The following is a 22117-nucleotide window of genomic DNA, read 5'->3' on the forward strand; positions in this document are numbered from 1 at the left end:
TTTCAAAATTTGCCTTGGCAACTAACTGAAATAAAATAAAAATAAAATAAAGTTTGAGTTTTTCATCTAATATTTATATTTTCTTTTATTTCAGACAAAGGTTAACAATAATAATCCTGATTCCGAACCCTGAAATTGAGTCACGATTCCACTTAAATATTTAAAATAAAGTAAAGGCTTTACATCGATTAGAAATTTTTGTGCATTAACTATTGATCCAATAAAGAAGGATAATATGTTGGCAAAGTAATGCAAACAGGCATTAAAGGAGTAGTTCACTTTAACAAAAAACGTTTGCTGATAATTTACTCACCGTCTTTCTTTCTTCAGTCGAAAAGAAATTAATTTTTTGATGAAAACATTCCAGGATTTTCTCCATATAATGGACTTCAATGGGAACCAAACAGTTCAAGGTCCAAATGAGAGTTTCAGTGCAGCTTCAAATGGCTTTAAACGACACCAGACGATGAATAAGGGTCTTATCTAGGACCCTTCGAGTCATGACTCGAAAAAAGATTTGTTCATTTTGATGAACGAGTTTGAACAGGAGAGTCACGAGCGCTGATCGCAGAACAGAGCAAGGCGAGCATTTGTGCTTATAAAAACTTAAACTTTTTAATGTATTTTTTAAATAAGCGATCGTTTCACTAGATAAGAGCCTTATTCATCGTCTGGTGTCGTTTAGTCTGGTGTCGCCCTTTGAAGCTGCACTGAAACTAACTCAGTCTTCTGTTCAAAATATCCAATTTTATTTCCCACAGATGAAAGCAATATGCATTTGAAATGATTTGCTGATTAAATGTCTGATGATTCAAATTTTTCATTTTCGGATGAACTAATCCTTTAATATCACAGGTTCAAGGATACAGAGCTGCTGAGCTATTCGGGTAATAAGATCATAATCAGATCAGCACAGACGCTAGCGACAGTAAATTGATGTCTCTCTCTCTCTAATCCGCACTAGCCATAACGCTGCTGGTATTCACAGGTTTAGTTTCTGCAGTCCGTTGCTTTCTAAGGGTTTCCGTCTCCCTCCTCCAATCAATTTGTCACATGCCGAGATGTTCACCTGAGAGGAATACTTCTTTTCTTCCTCGTCCTCTTAGAGCAGATGCAACAATAGCTTTATTTCAAAAGAATGGAAGAAACCGTAGGTTTTAACAGTACAATAGACACAAGCTGAGGTCAGACACAAAGATGATGGCTGGGAAATGACACTGCAGTGTAATTTACTGCCTTAAACAACTCTCGCCCTCCCCAGATGATTGAGAATAATCACAATTGTGTCTTACTGCACTTCATTTCGTGCTGTGGGGACACGACTCGGCTTTCTTTGCTTGTTAGGGAAGATCGCCAGTCCACATTTTAGAAAAATGGACAGATGTTTTCCCCGTTAGTGCAGTGAGCAAGCCGTGCACCTTGTATCTCATTCGCAGTGAGCCGCAGATGTTGCTGCCTATGCTGAAGGTCACTCAATTACTACTGCTTTCAGATAGTGTGCATTAGATCTGGTGTTTTACAGACCCTACCCCAGTTAGCCCAAAATCTAGAGATTGTAGAGAAATTTGTGTTATAAAATATCTTCAAAATATTAGTAACTAGGTTTTGGTTGCAAATGCCTAAACCGTATTTTTAGTTATTTTATACTCATTATAGGCAAGGCAAGGCAAGTTTATTTACAGTATATAGCACATTTCATACACAGTGGCAATTCAAAGTGCTTTACATGGAAGAAATTAAAATAATCAAAAGAAATCAGAATAATTAAAACAGTTTGGAATAAAAAAAATCCTAATAATAAAAATAAAATACAGTAAATAATATAATATAATTATAATATTGTGTTGTTAGCTTAGCAATATGCTAACATGAAACTGTATTGGAATTAGTTCTTTTAATCAGCCTAAGCTGGTCTGTTTGCAGGATTTAAGACCGTGAAACCTTGTAAGACCAGTTCAGGCTGGTTAAAACAGTTTTTCAGCATAGTAGTAAGCCTCTGTGTGTACTTGAATGCTATATCCAGTTGCTGCCTAGAGCATTCCTAGTCAGACTCAGTTTGGATGCTTCCTTTGAAGGCACCTGTCTATGTCTGGAGGAGACAGAGAGTTGCTGAAGAAGATTTGATGCTTATTATTCTACTAAAAAATATGAATAAGATGCTTCCTGGCTTTCTGACAGTTCGTTCACCAGACTCAGAATTAGCAAAGCAAACCATCTCAGAGAATTAAATGGATTTTATCTGGAAGAGCGTCACTGATTTGAGATGCATTTTCTTCATTATTTGATGCTCTTCTGATGTTTTCATTGACTCAGCGCACCTGTCCTGTCTCTGTTTGTGTGTGTTTGCATCATGGCAGGTGTTACACGTTCGGCATAGGTCAGGGTGTGTGCAGGAGGCTGGTTTTAGGACTGTCTGCTGTTTCCAGAGGCACAGCTGAGTTCCTGGCAGAAGGGGAACGACTGCAGCCCAAGGTCTTCGTTTATCTTCCACCGCAACAGCCTGTTATTTTGAATGTCACCGCAAAGCAATTACATCCTGTGGAGTGCCCAAATGTATTAGCAATTAACAATCTGTTTTGTTTAATTCAACATGAATTAGGATAATAATCAAAGCTGACAGCACATTTCACGTTTGTTCCTTCTCTCCCTGATGTTTAAGACTAGCATCTATGTATTTTCCTGTTTTATTTGTATAGAGTACGTATATTTCCTTGATTAAGTTCACTAGGTGGTATTTGAACTGGCTGTTATTTGTGTCATTGACAGATGATTAAGTCGCTGAAGAAGTCCATGACATCCGTTCTGACTGACATCTCCATTGAGTGGCTGTATCCAGAGACGAAAGAGATCCTGCTCTCTCCCGTGGGAGCGACCTGTCTGTTCCCCGGTGACCGGCTGATTGGATACAGTGTGGTGTGTGATACCTCCCGATATCACTCCAACCCCAAATCAGTAGGTTATCCGTCCATAATTAGTCAATTATATTTTAATATTATTATTTAGATTAATATTTTGACCATTATACAATATTTTGATTATTACACACACAACACCACAAAAAAATCTAAAATAATAGTAATATTTTATTATTATTATTATGATTTAGATAGATAGTTTGTATTATTTTAAAATATACTCTATTTTGATATGTTATAATAACAAGTATACACTAAAAAACACAGTAATGGTTAAAATGTAATTATTTTACTATATTTTTATACTATGAATAATAATAATTATTATTTTTATAATATTGTTATTGTTAATATTGTCATTATGTTAAATTTCTATATAATATAATATGAAATATACAATCTGTGATTATTAAACAATTTTCATACCACTATTAATAGCAATAATTATAATTATTTTAATTAATTTGATAATATTATTTTAAAATGTGATCTTTTTTGATAATATTGAATATACACAAAACAGATTATTATTATTATTTAGATTAATATTATTATTATTTAGATTGATAATATTATTAATTTAAAATACACCGTATTTTGTTTGGTTTATATTCAATGTTATATTAAAATACAGTATATTTTAAATTAATAATATTATCTATCTAAATAATAATTGTTTTGCGTACATTTAATATTATATAAAATACAGTATATTTTAGTATTTAGTGTATTGATTAATTAGATTGCTAACCGTTGCTGTTTTAATTTTATATTTGATATTATAATATCACGATTTGATAAATTTTTATATTAATAACAATATTGTCTATTTAAATAATAGTAATAATTTTGATATTTTTGTGTATATTCAATATTATATTTATTTATTTTTATTATATTATTTTAAAATATATATAAAAAATTGATATATTATAATATCAAATATACCAAAACAACAACAGTTTTGTAAAAAAAAAAAAATAAGAATAATAATAATAAATATATATATATATATATATATATATATATATATATATATATATAGTTTTTAGTATATAATGTTTGTTAATGTAAATATAGATTTTAGGCCGAAATAAAAAGCTCCCACCTTCTAAACATCTTTTCTCTGTTGTCACAGGACAAACGGAGACGGTACAGCATGATGCGTTCCAACGAGTCCACCAGTTCCGTGTTCTATCACTCTCAAGAGGAGGATGCTGGGAAGGTTTACTGTGACGCTCAGGGGCCACACAGGGACAATCAAGTCGGCTCGCTGTTTGACGGTTGCCAAGAGACCATGTCTGAGAGCAGTCCTATTGCCACAGAGCAAGACGTTATGGGTAAGTAAAATTTATACGGTTTTATACGACTTGAGTGTTACAGATTTTTCATTTTTGGATGAACTATTCTTTAAAGTCTCCTGATGAAAGAGAATAAAGGAATATAGTCAGCAAAGAGGAAATGAAAGAGAAAATGTGTCAAATTAGTTTTTTTTTCCTTCTTTTGTACAGGAACTGACACGAGCACCTCGCCGAGAAGACGTGCTTATAGCACCAATCAGATCATAGATTACAACCCCATGAAGAAGGCCTACACCCCCAGTGACCCCAGCTCCGTGGTGGGGAAAAACCCACTGAGACGAGCAAAAGTCCAAGAGCTCATCGGTCAGACTCATCCTGACTACGGAGCTCAGTGGAAAATGGACTACCAGGTACAGGTCAATGCTACAGGATAAGTCCTGATGCATGTGCTATGCAAATATGTGAACGCAAATGCAATGCGAGTTTCATTTTGTGTGCATTTAAAAAATGTGTCTATAGCATTAGCATTGGGGAAGCTACTGTGAAAAGTAATTTTAACAATTTAAAGTAGTCAAACTACAGTACAATACAAACAATTGGCTATGTACAAAGTATTTGCTAAAAAAGTACACTCACGCTGCATAGGTTACTTAAAAATATCTTAATCTTAATCAGAGCTGATTTTTTAAATGAAGTTACATAGTGCAAGTAAAAGCGATACAGACCACGTCAGGCTATGGCAGACGTGTCATTTAGCCTATTGTAAGTCGATGTACCATCACAAGGGCCTTGGGAATATATTATGAAGGTTGAAAAACTATATAGTGTTACTTTAAAATGGTTGAATTTTATCCTCAAAGGTCAGCTGCAAAGACGTTGGTCAATGAAGTGAGATTAAATACATAAAGTATTTGCACCTTTTTCCCGATTTTCTCTCAATATGGGGACAGGTGAGATGCATAAATGGGGAAACAAAGTAACTTGAGTTACCTATTCGAAAAAGTAACTTGTAAATTCAAAAGTAATGTGTTTCTTTACTAGTTACTTGAAAAAGTAATCTGATTACATACTGTAACTCACATTTATACTCTTATAATACAGTACACATCCTGAGTATATGCCATAAACATTATTCTTGGAAATGATCAGACAACATCTGTATTCTGTAATCTCCTTTGTGCACGTGTGTTTGACACAAAGCAGACGGTTTATTGTTTCCTTTAGAAGAAATATCTGTAGGCAGCCGTCTTCATGCCATCTGCTATAGCCGAAGCATCTGCTGTGATATAAAAGGAGCCCCATGGATTCATTTGTTCATTCTGAAGGGTTATTTGAACTCATTTCTGAGCTCGGTGATGAGAATGTAATTCATAATTCAATGCTCTTACCGCCACATCCACACAAATAGAATTTAGATGGAACAGCCAGTGGAAGATGAATTACAGTTTCCAGGACATTTAAGCAACAGAAGAATGTAAAACATAGGACAAATGCTTTCTAAGAAATGAGGTGGGCACTTTGGTAATATGCACCCACACACTGAAATGCACCTTTGAAGTGCAGTGGGAGAAAAAAAGGTTGTGACCCATCAGCAAAGATGTGCCGGTGTTTGAACAGGGCTGAAATAATGAGGCCCAAAATATCTCTGACTTAGAGACAGATTAGTGTGTAATCAAAAGCACAACAGAGAGGTGTGCATCCTTTGTGTCTCATAATGACGGCCGTACTCATTTCATGCATGACAATTGAGCTGAACGGCCAAGGAAAACCCTTTCTATTTACATCAGGCCTTCTCGTGAGACTTAAAGATGCTTGTATGCTTCTTAATAGACTACAGTACTTTTTATTGCTCTTCGATTATTCATTTAAGCATTGCTCAACAATTATTTTAAGCATTGCTGAACAGTTTGGGTACCCTGTAACATTTTTGTGAGGTTACCTAAAATTTGTAGTTTAAGTTAAACTAGTTTTATTCAAGTCAAAAATATTATTTATTATTTGAATAGTATTATTTATTTAATATTATTGACATTTAAATAATTAAATATTTTTAAATACCATTTTACAAGCAACATTTTTTTATGTTGGTAATCGTATTCATCAAGTCAATAGTATTTATTATTTAAATATGAACACATAAACAATAAAATCTTTAAATATTATTTAATGAGCATTATGTTTCGATGTTAATTGCATTCCTCAACATTTTTGGGTACCCTGTAACATTTTTGTGAGGTTACCTAAAATGTATACTTTAAGTTAAACTGGTTTTATTCAAGTCAAAAATATTATTTATTATTTGAATAGTATTATTTATTTAATATTATTGACATTTAAATAATATAAATAATTAAATATTTTTAAATACCATTTAACAAGCAACATTTGGGTAATCGTATTCCTCAAGCCAATAGTATTTATTATTTAAATATGAACATATAAACAATAAAATAGTTTTTAATATTATTTTTTTTAATAATATTATTTAATAAGAATTATGTTTCAATGTTAATTGCATTCCTCAACATTTTGGGTACCCTGTAAAAGAAAAACTCAGGTTTCCTAAAAATGTGCTTTCATGTGGTAACACAAGTTAAACTGGGTTTACTAAAGTCATAATTACTACTTTTTAATTTTTAATCAAATACCACTACTGATTTGTTTTCTGAGAGTGTTGCTGACAACTTTTTACTACTTATTTCATGACGAATACAGTGAGTTCAGTGATACTCCCGCATTGCTGACACCCTGCCAAGAGACATATCGAACACCCAGCCACTTATGTTCATCTTCCAGGGTACAATTAGTTCTGACAACTGTGACAAAACCCTTGATGACCATGATAAAATTTCCAATGTCACACTCTCTGAATAGGGAGAAGATATCAATAATCCAGGCGACACTTTGCACTGCGACCAATTGGCCATGGAAGTTTGATCAGAAAGGGAGTGAGTTATTACAGATGAGTCCTTGATTTCCCCTTAATGGATGCAATAATGACTTTAATGATCCTTATTACTGTAGCTCTTTAACAGGCATACATTTCTCATTATACAAATTGCCAGTAGACCCAGGTAAACAGAAAGCCACGGCTATAGGAGCTGGCATGGTTAAGGCGCCTCAAAGAATCATTGTGTTCATAAACTCCCTCTACACAAGGTGAAATAAATTGGTTTTCCTTTTGCTATGCACTGCATTCATAATGGAAATTACCAGGGAAAAACTGCATGCTCAACGTGAGCATAGAAACACAATCACACTTGTCAGCATTGGTGTCAACATTAGCACCACTACTTTGGCATCGAGATATTTTTCATAAGCTCAATAAACATACAAAATAGCTGTTTTGATGTTGACATTTAAATTATAATTATTTATTATATATTTTTTTAAATATGGTAATATTTAAATAGATTTAAATGTTACCATATTTAAATAATGGTATTTACATTTGAATATTTTGCAAATTCTTTTTTTTTTTTTAAATATTAAAATGCCTATTTTTATTATGATTGAATATACCTGTATTTAGAATTTAGTTATGGCTGATAAATGTTTGATATTATACATTTATATTATATTTGTGTATGGGGTCTGCAGATTTCAAAGTAAAAAGTAAAATGAATAAAGATTGTTGTACTTTTCCCAATCAATTTACGGTAAAACTTTACTTAAAGCCTTTATATATAAAGTATTTTTAAAGCATTAATTATGCATTGTAATGCACCTTATAATGTATTACATGATCTGAATAACCACAGTTATAATACATTATAATGCTTATCTATTTATTAAATACACCTTTAGAAAGTGTAATGCATTAAAATACATGACAAACCACCAATTTAAGATGCAACAAGGAATCTGCTAAATAAAACAAGATGAGAAATTAAATATTCCCAGCACTTTCTATGATGTAGTATGCTTGCTTATCAAAGGAAGTAATAGGAAATGACTCTTACATTAGCCTAGTGAGAACAGGATGTTGGGGGAATCACTTTTTTTCTCTTTTTCATCAAACCGCAATTTTTGCAAGTTCCCTCAATTTTTGCAAATTCCTGCATTTTCATCGCATAAAATTGCATAAATTTACGGTATGATGCTGGCAACCACAGCTGCCAGTAGTTTACCGCGTAATCAATAAATTTTTGCCCGCAACAATCACAAAAAAACTCTGCGTTTTTCTGGAAGGACTGAATACTATTATGGTAAATGTTATATATAAATCGCAAATTTTTTCACAAATTTGTGGAAATTACCACCACAAAATCAGTCATTTTGATCGCAAAAATCACAAAAAAAAATTGTGAAATCCTGGAGGGACTGCTGAATTTCCCATAATCTTACACTGTGACTTGGAGATATTGCTAGCTTGATTATCTAAATATTAAAAAACAATAAATACAGATAGATGTAGGTAACAGTGGATGGCCATCTTGCATTTTAGTTCCACTCAAATAGAGTGGCCTTGCCAAGATGGAGAGTGAGAGTGAACAAAACGACTAATGAACTGTTGCTCTTTTCTCCAAAAGCCACAGTTGGCCAGCCTGTGTGCCACATCCTCAAGAGGACGTCCCATCCCTGCTCACAAACCTCCAGTCCAGCAACACGAGGGTCTCCAGGGGGAGTCTAAGGTGGAGTGGACTTCTGCACAGGGTCCCGTAGTGGAAGACGGCTCCAGGTCTTCAACGGACAGCCCTTCTCTAGGCAGCACCGGCGATGCAGGTTAGTCCTTCACTGCAGTGCCTAAGTGCAAGGTCAAAGACGGCAATTCCTGATGTTAATCTAAGCGCTGTTTAGTGCTTAAGCTGACTTTTAACACTGTAATTCAAATACCACAATCAGCTGCACAGTGTGGGGGCGTAGAGACACTTAACATATACTCTGAGCGCCGACTTATTAGCTGATTCATGAGGAGATTATAGGTTGTAGTTGTAAAAAGAAAAATTATAAAGTGATTTTTTCCACTTTTGAACTGCTTCAACATTTTTCATCAGCTAGATATCACTCCTTCTGAAGAGTAAAAACTCGCCCATAAGCCAGTGCTGATAATATCAGTCTGTCCATTGAAGGTCACACTGTGGATGATTGTAAATTTAAACATTAAACATTTATGGAATTTCCCAGAAAACTACTGTATAAAAGGATTTTTAGAAATTTTGACTGGAAAGACCGTGAAAAAGTCAATGGTCAAAAAAGTGTGGAAAAATAATTTGATGCATATTTTTTAGAATAGCTTCCTTCGGCTATTTCAGGGATATGCTAGAGTTTTCTATTTAATGTCTTATAATTAAAATGTCATTTATTCCTGCGATGGCAAAGCAGAATTGCCACATGAACCTCTCAGGTCATGGCTCCTAAATTATGGTCCTACGTCGGACAGTAAGAGATGTTCAAATATGGCTGTTGTCATGGTCTTACAACCAAAGATAACCCGTGATCATTTTCTTAGCATGATCATCTCACAGTGTGTTTGATGCTACAACCTACATCTACTGACTAGCCAATAAAACTGCAACAAGAATTGCTCTTCGATTAGTCATTTAAGCATTGCTGAACAGTTTGGGTACTTTGTAACATTTTTGTGAGGTTACCTAAAATTTGTACTTTAAGTTAAACTGGTTTTATTTAAGTCAAAAATATTATTTATTATTTGAATAGTATTATTTATTTAATATTATTGACATTTAAATAATTAAATATTTTTAAATACCATTTTACAAGCAACATTTGTTTCATGTTGGTAATCGTATTCCTTAAGCCAATAGTATTTATTATTTAAATATGAACACATAAACAATACATTTTTTAAATATTATTTAATAAGCATTATGTTTCAATGTTAATTGCATTTCTCAACATTTTTGGGTACCCTGTAACATTTTTGTGAGGTTTACCTAAAATGTATACTTTAAGTTAAACTGGTTTTATTCAAGTCAAAAATATTATTTATTATTTGAATAGTATTATTTATTTAATATTATTGACATTTAAATAATTAAATATTTTTAAATACCATTTTACAAGCAACATTTTTTTCTTGTTGGGAATCGTATTCCTCAAGCCAGTAGTATTTGTTATATTTATTTATTTATTAATTAAGTATTTATTAAATATGAACACATAAACAATAAAATCTTTAAATATTATTTAATAAGCATTATGTTTCAATGTTAATCGCATTCCTCAACATTTTTGGGTACCCTGTAACATTTTTGTGAGGTTACCTATTACCTAATTTGCGTATTGTTCAGCGTGGCATTGCGCTAAAACTTACTTCCCTCAAGCTCCATTTGCAAAGTTGACCTCTAGCCTTGACCGCTGAAGCCCTGATCAAACACAACTGAACTAGCTAATTACTGAACTCTGCAAGTAGATCTACAGGAAAAGGATTGGGCAAGGATTTAGACAAACCACCAACTAGTCGATTTTGAGAATATCCATCCAAAACATGCTCTAGTCAGACCTAGCAGTGTTAAGCAAAACAAGCAATGCTTTATTTTTTACAGTTTAAACATACTCATTTAAGTCATTGAAGATGACTTAACCAGCTGGTTTATGATGTTTTTCATGGGGGAATGCATCTGTTAATACTATCTCTGATTATCATTTTTATTATCGAACAGATGGCTACACGCATCAGCTTTGCGAAGTCGAAACGCCCCAAGATCCTCACGCACCAGAATTCAGGGCCAGTCATGGAAAGGGAGATTGCAAAGCGGTCGTGTCAGGACTGCTGTGCGGGAAACCCATGAAATGGGAGGTGATCTTTGACATTCAACCCTACCTAAAAGGTCGAGAGCGGGAGGAAAAAGTTCACGAGGACCTGTGGAACGAAACCTTCCATCACCTGGCGGGACGCTCCATTATTCAAGACTTTGAACATATGGTGGACAAAGAGTGTGAGATTGAGCATGGTGAGGAACTTGACTCGTAATTACCAGTTATTTTTTTTTGCATTACTTGCCGTTTACTATGACGTTTCTTGCAGGTTCTGGGAGAAGGTACCAGCTTTATGCTATCCACACGAGTAAAGCCTGCAACATCTTGAGCAAATACACAGCGTTTGTACCTATTGATCTGGACAGCAATGAATATTTACCCACCTGCATTGAGTATAGCCACCCTGGTAAGTCATTCTTCTAATTCATCTCATCTGAGCTTACAAGACCTGGTGGTTGCAATCATTACAGTACGTCAACTGTTCTCAGGGAGAAGAAAACAATGGAGAGCGCAGGGAAATGAAGCAGTCGCTCCTGGCTTAAACACACAATTAGATTATGGTAATGACTCTTTGTATATCTGTTTATCTCTAGGGGAGGATCATAAACGAAGTTCGCACTGCAGGTCTCGTTCCGGCAGCAGGAAGATCCGTGGCTACTCTGTAGGTCTCGGTCGGTCACAGTCAGGAGGTTTGTCTGGGCAAGATGATGCAGACCTATCCCACAGTAAGACTGAAGACAAAATACTGAATGTTGGGCTCATTTACAAGTGAGGAATTACTGATGTATATATTGCATGGTTTGATCCTCTGGGATCAAACCATGGAGTAGAAAATTGGATTAAAAAGTTATGAAATTTAGCACACTTATTAAATAGTTTTTTCATACCCAATTTAGGGACTCTATTTTAAACTCTCTAGTGCAACTAACAGGTCAAAGTTCTCATAGATTTGATTTTATAACTTAAGCAGTCATTAGACTTTGGGTCAGATAATCTTGAAAATATATTGGCATTGAGATGAAAATACTTTTATCAAACTGCTTAATGCATTAACATATTTGATGTTTGCCATTGCTTCGGTTGATTGAAATTAAATTGAATTATTGTCATTGCCACCATGCTGAGGTACCCAAGCAGTTTGTTGACAGGTCAGAAATGTTTAAAAATACTTGGAATAACTTGGACTAAAGTCATAAATGTCATATATCTTGATTGTCTAGCATACACTCTCAGAAAAAAAGGTACAAAAGCTGTAACTGGGGCGGTACCTTTTCAAAAGGTACACTTTTGTACCTAAAGGGTCCATATTGGTGCCTTCATGGTACATATTAGTACAATTATGGTACCAATATGCACCCTTTAGTTACAAAAGTGTATCTTTTTGAAAAGGTACCGCCCCAGTGACAGCTTTTGTACCTTTTTTTCTGACAGTGTATGCTTTTGGGGATTTTTCACAGATTCACATACTATGTCTAAACTCTGACGTCAAAAGGACTCATGTCTGCACCATAAAACTCTTCTTTGACCTACAGATGTTGACGATGGATCCCGATCCCTCTGCAAAACTCCCTCCGCCTCCAGTTGGGAACGATGTAGCTCTTCTGAAGGTACTTTTCTTTCTATATTCTGGCTGTATTCATGTGGTTATTTCAGTTATTACAGACGTGCAGGTGTCCAAACACAGCAGCATTAATCACTTAAGCTTATAGTTACTGAATTCATTAATTAGATTTGACCTAGAGGAGCATGGGTGAGTTTGAGTGCTCTTTGCGTTGGAGTGCAGTGTAATATGTTTGTGTGATTGTGTGTGTGTTGTTGGGCAATAGAAATGATCAGAATACCAACCTGTTCTCTCTTTTAGCCTCTCAAAGGAGTCCGTCGGTGACCTCCGAGCACTCGCAGAGATCAGTCGAGAGCCTTTTCTCCGCCAGGTGGGTGTCGATACAGGGAACGGATTGGGGGAAAGAGCAAACCACGTCTACAAATCAAGTTTTACAATTACAAACACTGTAATTCACAGAACGCAAATGAATAATTCAGCAGTTTGCATCACTCATGCGTCATTGTTTTAAATCATGAGTTGAATTTGCATTTTGATTGCTTTTGGTATTCTGTTGGGTGCGTGTAATGAGTTCAACTCTCACCGAAGACAGACATTCATTAGTCATTAAAAAAATTTAAAAAGACGGGAGATGTGTAGTCTGACAACACTACACAGGTATTTAGCCAAATCATTTCACCATTACAGTTTGATGTGAAGTGTTTTCTTACAATTAAAGGAGTCAGTATGAAAATGTATCTTTAGGCAATGAGTGTTTGTTCTATTGACTAGCAATTGTCTTTTAGAAAATGAGGCTTCTTGAGTTTAAGTGCATGTATGAAGTGTGAAAATTAGAGAATGTTAGTCACACAAACTAATAAGTTTAAAACGTTGACATCATATGCAGGGTAAAGCTGTGGGGGTGGGGCTCTGGTTGTGATGTCACACAATACTGTAGGCTTAGCTCATGAATATTAATTAGGATATGCAAAAAATTGGATTTACTTGATCTTTGATAAATAAATAGTTTATGTAATGCATTAATCTTTGATAACTTGCCTGGATCTTAATCCAATTCAAATTCCCATGTGTTAAGAAAATAAAACCAATATTTAAGACAAAAGAGGGATGGTAGTCCAGACACCAAAGTAAACACTTCCCTTTCGTGTCTGGAATCTCTATCCCAGTTTTACCTCTCGCTGTCACTTGAAATGTCAGCCGAACTAACGACCAAAACGTGAGGAGCGGCGCTATCAGGGATGTGTACATGCTTTGCAAATTAATGAATGTGAAGAGGCACATTTCACCTAGAAAAAGCACTTTAGACGTGCCTGTGCATTAATGATGATAGTGAGGCACCGGAGTAAAAGGGGTTGTTTCTTTTTGCCTTTAGCAAGCTGAGCCTGAGCAGGACGCGTCTGCTGACGAAGGCGGCCAGGGGCTTCATGAGCCGGTCACACAGCAAATTCAGCAACTCCGTGGGAGAGAGCGAAAACGACAACAAGGACTACATCCCTCTGGTTTCTGTCGACGTATTCTGCTTTCAGGATGTTGATCCTCTGTGGCTTCAGTAGAACTGATTTACAGTCAACATGAAATTGAAATTACCCCCATTTACCTTTTAAATGGATGGTATTATAGTATATAACAATTCAATAATAACAAACAATTTATGTTCAAAGGTCAGCATAAACTTATTCAAAAAATGATGTCATTGAGGGTATTGCATCCACTTGCCGGTCAATACTCACCTTGCCGGTCAATACTCACCATAAATAGCCGGTCAATACTCACCTTGCAAGCAAAGGCAGGAGTTTTTAAGTATAGTGATTAATAGATCTGGTGACATTTAACAAACGCCGTTCAATATCTCATGATTGGGGGGACGAGACCGCCTATGCAGAGTTGAGTCAAGACCGAGTCTTTGAGGGTCGAGTCCGAGTCCGTTGGTTTTCAAATACAGTCAAGACCGAGTCTTTGAAGGGTCGAGTCCGAGTCGACACCGAGTCCGTTGGTTTTCAAATACAGTCGAGTCCGAGTCAAGACCGAGTCTTTGAAGGGTCGAGTTCAAGTCGAGACCGAGTCCGTTGGTTTTTGAATACAGTCGAGTCCGAGTGAAGACCGAGTCTTTGAAGGATCGAGTCCGAGTCGAGACCGAGTCCGTTGGTTTTCGAATACAGTTGAGTCCGAGTCAAGACCGCGTCTTTGAAGGGTCGAGTTCAAGTCGAGACCGAGTCCGTTGGTTTTTGAATACAGTCGAGTCCGAGTGAAGACCGAGTCTTTGAAGGATCGAGTCCGAGTCGAGACCGAGTCCGTTGGTTTTCGAATACAGTTGAGTCCGAGTCAAGACCGCGTCTTTGAAGGGTCGAGTCCGAGTCGAGACTGAGTCCTTTGGTTTTCAAATAAATTCAAGACCGAGTCTTTAAAGGATCGAGTCCGAGTCGAGACCGACTCCGTTGGTTTTCAAATACAGTCGAGTCCGAGTCAAGACCGAGTCTTTGAAGGGTCGAGTTCAAGTCGAGACCGAGTCCGTTGGTTTTTGAATACAGTCGAGTCCGAGTGAAGACCGAGTCTTTGAAGGATCGAGTCCGAGTCGAGACCGAGTCCGTTGGTTTTCGAATACAGTTGAGTCCGAGTCAAGACCGAGTCCGTTGGTTTTCGAATACAGTTGAGTCCGAGTCAAGACCGCGTCTTTGAAGGGTCGAGTCCGAGTCGAGACTGAGTCCTTTGGTTTTCAAATACAGTCAAGACCGCGTCTTTGAAGGGTCGAGTCCGAGTCGAGACCGAGTGCGTTGGTTTTCAAATACAGTTGAGTCCGAGTGAAGACCGAGTCTTTGAAGGGTCGAGTCCGAGTCGAGACCGAGTCCGTTGGTTTTCGAATACAGTTGAGTCCGAGTGAAGACCGAGTCTTTGAAGGGTCGAGTCCGAGTCGAGACCGACTCCGTTGGTTTTTGAATACAGTTGAGTCCGAGTGAAGACCGAGTCTTTGAAGGATCGAGTCCGAGTCGAGACCGACTCCGTTGGTTTTCAAATACAGTCAAGTCCGAGTCAAGACCGAGTCTTTGATGGGTCCAGACCGAATCAAGACCGAGTCTTTGATGGGTCGAGACAGAGTCAAGACCGAGTCTTTGAAGGAACAAGTCTGAGACGAGTCAGAGAAAGCAGAAATCGGTCTCGAGACCGGTCTCGAGTCCAAGACCAGACTCGAGTACTACATTACTAATTGCTAGGTCTGGTTAAATGAGATGTTCTATTTGAGTAGAACATATGGGTCATGGGAATTATTCGAATTAAATGATGATGAGGCTTAACAAATTCAGTAGAGCGTATTTTTGAGGCATAATTGACAATACTTAAAGACCTCAAACTGCTCATTGAAGTTCAATCTCTGAGTTTGTCTATATGATTAAAACTGATTAAATAGACAGCATTTCTACTTCCTGTTGCAGGTGTCATTGCAGCTGTCCTGTGGGGCGTTCATGTTGGACAGTGCCTTGTGTGACGCCATCAACGTGCCCATAGACAAGCTAAAGTGGACGTCACCTTTCACCAGCCACAGAATCAGCCTTACCCACGTGTCCTACTCCGGGTCCCGGCGCTCTGAGAGCCTGGAGGTCCACCGCGGCTCCTCACCTCCTCCAAAAGACTCAGACTTGAACTCTGAATGTGAGGAGCTCGCTTCCCGCATGTCCTCGTCCTCTTTCCAGTCCCGAAGCCCTCGGATGGATGGCGAGCCCTCGCTGCTGTCCGGCTTCTCGTCTATGTCGTCCGAAGCCCCACCGTCGCCCATCAACTCATTGTGCGACAGCGGGCGAGGGTCTGAGTCTGAAATTATAGGGACGCCCCTGTCTGGCTCGCCCGGGAGCCTGCGAAGGTCTGTGCAAGACACCGAGGGGATGGTGTGGGCCACTGCTGTAGCTCTGGCCTGGCTGGAACACAGCTCAGCCAGTTATTTCATCGAGTGGGAGCTGATCGCGGCCAAAGCAAGCATGTGGCTAAATGAACAGATCATCCCAGAGGGCCGAGACCTGGCATCGGTCAAAGCCGCAGCCAATCAACTCTTCATCATCCTCAGACACTGGGATGAAAACCTGCAGCTCAACATGCTCTGCTACAACCCCAACAGCATGTGAGTCCTTACGGGGTAGGGACTAAACTTCTTCAAACTATGCCAAACGAGGATTTTACACTCCTTGATTTGTTTTAATGTCTATTGTGTGGGTTTTGTTTGTTTTATTAATAGAAATCGTATTTCATTACCATCCATCCAGAGGCCAGAAACATACTTTGCACAGATACGTTGGCGACAATTAACGTGACCTGTAAAAGACTATACACCTAAGAGAAAAGCCCGGTTCACAGCGACAAAGCAACATGATCCCATTCATTTCAATGGAGAGCAGGCAGTTTACGACGACACGAGCGATAGTGACCATTGGCGATAGGATGTATGCGTGTCAAGACATAGTTAAGATATGTTTAACTTTATGCCAAGAGCGACAACCAATAGGAGTGAAGTCAGTGGAGTAGGGCTACTCGGAAATCATAATCACAATTATTTTGGTCACTATTGAAATCCGTATTATTGGTGGGTGATATGATCAAAGCCTTATTTCATGATTTAGTCATTTTGAATATCAGTGAAATTTCACAAGTATGGATACTTCAGCTAAAACTAATACTAGGTTAACTATAATGTAAGTAAAAGGGCCTCAAAACAGTTAAAGACAAGTAAACAGCAACACAATAAAAAAAAAAAACCTGACAAATAAATACAACAGAACCAAAATGCTAATTAAATAAACTTTACTTTAAGGTGTTTTAGGAAGATGTACTAAGTGGAATTCAAATAAGTAATGGTCTACAACAGAAACTGAATAAAGTAATAAAATGCTAATCCTTATTAAAACTACAAATGTTATTCATTCAAGAGCAGTAAGTGATTTTATCTTTGTCTTTTGTTGTTAGATTAACATTAATCACTGCAGCAGATTTATTAGGCTGCTGTCACTTTAAGAGCTTCACGGATCCAATATTCTGTTACACATGCGCTTTCTTTCTAAAGGTGCGTTTTTTTTACCTTGATTATCTTACCACAATGGCACAGAGCACTTGCTGTTTCTCGTTCATCTATTTTATGAAGCATTTCGTGTACTGATTCCGTCCTTACCCTCCAAAATATGTGTTTTTAGTGCCAACTGATTTTTGTCTACAATATTGAATAACATCCGTAATTCAATCGCAGTGCTGTCGAAAAGAAGTAGTAAATAGCTGTTATGGCAGTGTTGGCAATGCAACCCATTCTTGTTGAATTCTGAATTGACATTTCAAAACTGTGAAACCGAGTTTGCATGGTGTAGCTAAAAGTGTTTGCGATCACATATTTGCGTAGAGTATATTCTGGGCCGTCACTCACCACCCAAAATATTTGCATGTCTCCGCATTTCTTGTCCGTAAAATGGAGAGATTGGTTGTATTTTTTGCTTGTCTCTGAAATAATAATGTGCATTTGGTTGCTGCTTTGGAAGATTTTGTACCATAAACATTTAATCGTACAAAGCCTTATATAGTGACTTTGGTTCATTAGTTGATGTGGTTGATACAGTGAGGCTGTTTTTGCTATCTGAGGATCCAGTCACTTGATAAGATGCAGTTACATGTATAACAACACACACAATGTACATTAGTTTGCCTTTACGATCATTAAAGATGTCAAACCGTGGCTGGAACGACACTTTCTATTGCTGTAAGCTCTCTCCAGTCTTAAGTGCCTAACCATGGACTGTTTCTGGACTGTTGACATGAACGTTGTACTGTTACTGCTTTTTTCAATTGTTATTACTTTGCTGAGTATATTTATGGCCGTGTTTGTTTTATAGTAGTCAGTTGAAAAATTGTACAGAATAAGTATAATAGAGTGGCTGTAAATATATGTTAAAAAAAGTAGCCAATAAGAAAAAACAAAAGCTAACACTTTCTTGTTATATGGCGGCGGTTTATTTTATTATTACATGTACTCCTCAGGTATTGCTCTTGAGTACTGTTGTCGATGTAGATGCATGAGTGGTTTGTGGAAAGATCTTTCATCTCAAGGTTCTTCACTGATTTAAGCCTCTCTCCCATGCGCTTGTGACGGTCGGTGGCAGCTGCTTTGTGAAAAGTGCATTGCGTCAATCAAGTGTACTTTGTACTTAAGTGTGGAGTTTAGGTTGTGTGTAAATTCTAGTGCAAGTCTGGACTGTGTAACTGCATGCAATAAAGTTTATTGGATGAAAAAAATGGGTCTCATTTTGCCATCACTACATCCACTAAAATGCAAAATATTAAAAACATAACATTGCATGTTGTTGGGCTGCGTTCACACAACAAAAAACATGCTTTTGTAAATCATAATTACCGGTATTATGACTTATTGTCATAATTGAAACTTTCTAATGATTCTAACCTTTTATGTCATAATTATAACTCAATACATTTTGACTTTTTTGTCACAATTTGGTCATAATTATAACTTTGTAAGTCATAATTTCAACCTTTCATCTCGTAAATATGACTTGGCATGTCACAGGTTCGAATTTTGTCAATTATGACTTTGTAGTTCAGAATTTCAACTTTAATGTCATTTTTATTTTTTATCTCGAGTGTGACTTAGTATATAAAAAAAAATATTATTTTGACTGTCAATTTCAACTTTTGATCCAATAACGACTTATTTCAGTGAGATTACTTAATTATGGCCTTTTCTGAAGTCTTATAATGATACTTTTCATCTCATTATTGACTTAGTGTGTCATAATTTAAACTTTTTTGGTCATTATTTTGAAAAAAAAAATGGTATTATTTTGATCGTCAATTTCAACTTTTGATCTAATAACGACTTATTTCAGTGAAATTACTTAATTAAGTCTTATAATGTTACTTTTCATCTCATAATTGACTTAGTAGGCTGTCATAATTACGACGTCACAATTATGACTTTTTAGGTCATATATTTAGCTTTTTAATGTTATAATTTAGACTTATGTCATGAATGCTACTTTCTATGTCATAATTATAACTTAATACATTTTGACTTTTTGTGTCACAATTAGGTCATAATTATCACTTTGTACAACTTTTTATGTCCCAAAGCAGGATTCTTTTTCTTATGAAACACAAAAGGGCTTCCGTAGTATTGTCCGTTCACAGAGATAAGAGCTTTTTTATCCTTTTTTTGTTGTGCCTCTAACCTCACCAAAGGCAATACATTTAGCAGCCAGTAGATGTTGCACCACACTTTCAAAATCAAGAAAGAAAGGGTGCTGTTTTTGTCAGAATGGCGCATTTACAAACCGTATGACAGCTTGTTTCTCTCTCTCTCTCTCTCTCTCTCTCTCTCTCTCTCTCTCCCAAAAATGCATTGTACACTTTAAGCTTATTAGTCAGGCATTCATCAGGGAATTAAACTGCAGTCATCATATTTGTGTAAGTCAAAACAATGAAATCTCTTTGTTCCTCATGAAATCTCTCTCTTGTATGAGTCATGCAAATGTCTGTCTTGCGGCAGACGCCACGCTTTAATTATATCAGTTACCACTCAGTGGGGTAACAATGGCTCCAGGCACAAAGGCAGCATCAAAAAGAGGACAATGATAGTATGCTTTTGATGATGCTATAATGCTCGATTACCAGAAAGAAAGACGGTGCAAAAGTTGAGAGGGCTGCTAATTAGGGCTATTTAAAAAAATACCAGAACCAAATGGTTTTGGTTCCATGACATTACCGATACGAGTTCTTGAACGTCTGCATGTTTGCACTGTGCTAAAACACTCTGCCAGTGTTTCTTGGAATCAGCAGTTCAGTGCATCAATGGTGACGCAGCACAAGACATTGTTTTTATGTCCAATAATCTTAATAAGATTTTATTTAAATGCTTAGTTTTAAGATTAAAGCTCAAATTTTTTATTTGGGGGGACAAAACATCATTTGATACTTATATTTTAACATGATTTTTTGAAAAAAAAAAAAAAAATCTATGAATACAATCAACTAAATCGAAGTTGTTTCAGTCCAGTAAATGTTGAAATATTAACAATAATTTATAAGTTCACAACAGAAACATGCCAGATGTGGACATTTTTAGTTAGCCTACTAAAAGGCCTCGCTTAAAAAGTATGAACTGTCAATCAAATGACAGAAGGCATGTAGTAGATTGTGTATAAAAGGTTTTTCAGCAATCATGATCATGTTAATAATTTAGAAAGTCGTGCATCAAATAGGAAGGATATAGCTTTAATGTTACCAAAATGTGGAGCTGTGCAATGCGGTGCATTGTGGGACTTGTAGTCCTTCATTACAAATGCGCCCCTTGGTCTTTTCTTGGTCAAGAGGGCACCAAATTAAACAATTATTTTACATTTCGACGACATAAGGATTAATGTTGCAATGGGTGAAATGCTCCTTTAAGGAATTTTATGAGATATATTCATAAATGAGAAATGACATACCAATGCAATATTCTTTGTGGTCCGGGCGGTTTGTTTCTTGCAGCGATTATGGTTTTCTCTCAGCCTTGCATTCACAATCATAATGGATTTCCATTAGCGTGTATGCTAGAATAGTCTACAGACATTAGCATAATTAAATTTCCTCTGTCCTCACGCACAACTACAGGTCTCATTACATGACGCAGCAGGTTTGAGACGCTGTGAAAATACCCTGTAGAGGGACAACATGCTGAGAAAAGGGGAATATACTCATTTTGAAGGGCTTTTTACACTAATTCCACAGAAGAACTATTCTGTGAAGCATTTTTTCTTAAATTATTTCATAATGTACTCTTCATCTTCACTCTTTACTTTTCATAGTTTCTTTCTTCTGTTGTACACGAAGATATTTTGAAGGATGTTGGGAACAAACAGTTGATGGACCCATTGACTTCTAGTGTTTTTTATGGAAGTCAATGGCTACCTTCAACTGACAAAGATGAATAAATACTGTTACAAATGTATTGCTCATTGTTTGTTCATGTTATTTAATACATTTATCTAAAGTTGATGAGACATTGTGTTAAGAATTAATAAGAACAATTATATCTTAAAAGTTTTTCTATTCTCACTGTAAAAAAATATTGTTGGTTTAACTTAAAAAAGTAAGTAACCTGGTTGCCTTAAAATTTTAAGTTCATTGAACTGGAAAAAGTGAGTTAATACAATGGAGATTAATTTAATCATCAGAAACTCAAAATTATATGTTATCTGAACTAAATAAATCATTTAAGTTGATTTGACAAAAGAAAAAATGTGATTACTACACTATAAAAAAATATTGTTGGTTTAACTTTAAAAAGTAAGTAACCTGGGTTGCCTTAAAATTTTAAGTTGATTGAACTGGACAAAGTGAGTTAATACAATGAAGGAGATTAATTTAATCATCAGAAACTCAAAATAATAAGTTATCTCAACTAAATAAATTATTATAAAGTTGATTTGACAAAAGAAAATATGTTGTGATAACAAATCTTGTAAATATTTTTTTTACAGAAAAAGAGAATATTGAGATTTGATTAAAATTAAGAAAAAAAAACCCTGACAAAGTCAAGTCATTTATTTTTACAGCCTTACACACAAAATACTGAGTGTTTCAATGCATCTTCACAG

The 22117-nt window shown here is 36.2% G+C and overlaps 1 protein-coding gene across 1 annotated transcript in view; it reads left to right on the plus strand.

The window, feature by feature from the left end:
- vwa5b1 (von Willebrand factor A domain containing 5B1) overlaps nucleotides 1–18038 on the plus strand; it is a 38828-nt gene extending 20790 nt beyond the window's left edge. The window contains exons 12-23 of the mRNA XM_039653156.2: nucleotides 2358–2472; nucleotides 2767–2952; nucleotides 4054–4255; nucleotides 4427–4626; nucleotides 8749–8941; nucleotides 10843–11133; nucleotides 11208–11345; nucleotides 11533–11664; nucleotides 12472–12546; nucleotides 12801–12870; nucleotides 13873–13999; nucleotides 15929–18038. Of these exons, the coding sequence (XP_039509090.2) occupies nucleotides 2358–2472; nucleotides 2767–2952; nucleotides 4054–4255; nucleotides 4427–4626; nucleotides 8749–8941; nucleotides 10843–11133; nucleotides 11208–11345; nucleotides 11533–11664; nucleotides 12472–12546; nucleotides 12801–12870; nucleotides 13873–13999; nucleotides 15929–16612 (2413 nt within the window). The 3' untranslated portion in view covers nucleotides 16613–18038. The remainder of the gene's footprint in view (nucleotides 1–2357; nucleotides 2473–2766; nucleotides 2953–4053; nucleotides 4256–4426; nucleotides 4627–8748; nucleotides 8942–10842; nucleotides 11134–11207; nucleotides 11346–11532; nucleotides 11665–12471; nucleotides 12547–12800; nucleotides 12871–13872; nucleotides 14000–15928) is intronic.
- The last annotated feature ends 4079 nt before the right edge of the window (nucleotides 18039–22117 follow it).

The sequence above is a fragment of the Pimephales promelas genome, chromosome 20 (genome assembly GCF_988280905.1).
Source record: "Pimephales promelas chromosome 20, fPimPro1.hap1.1, whole genome shotgun sequence".
Classification (NCBI taxonomy): Eukaryota; Metazoa; Chordata; class Actinopteri; order Cypriniformes; family Leuciscidae; genus Pimephales; species Pimephales promelas.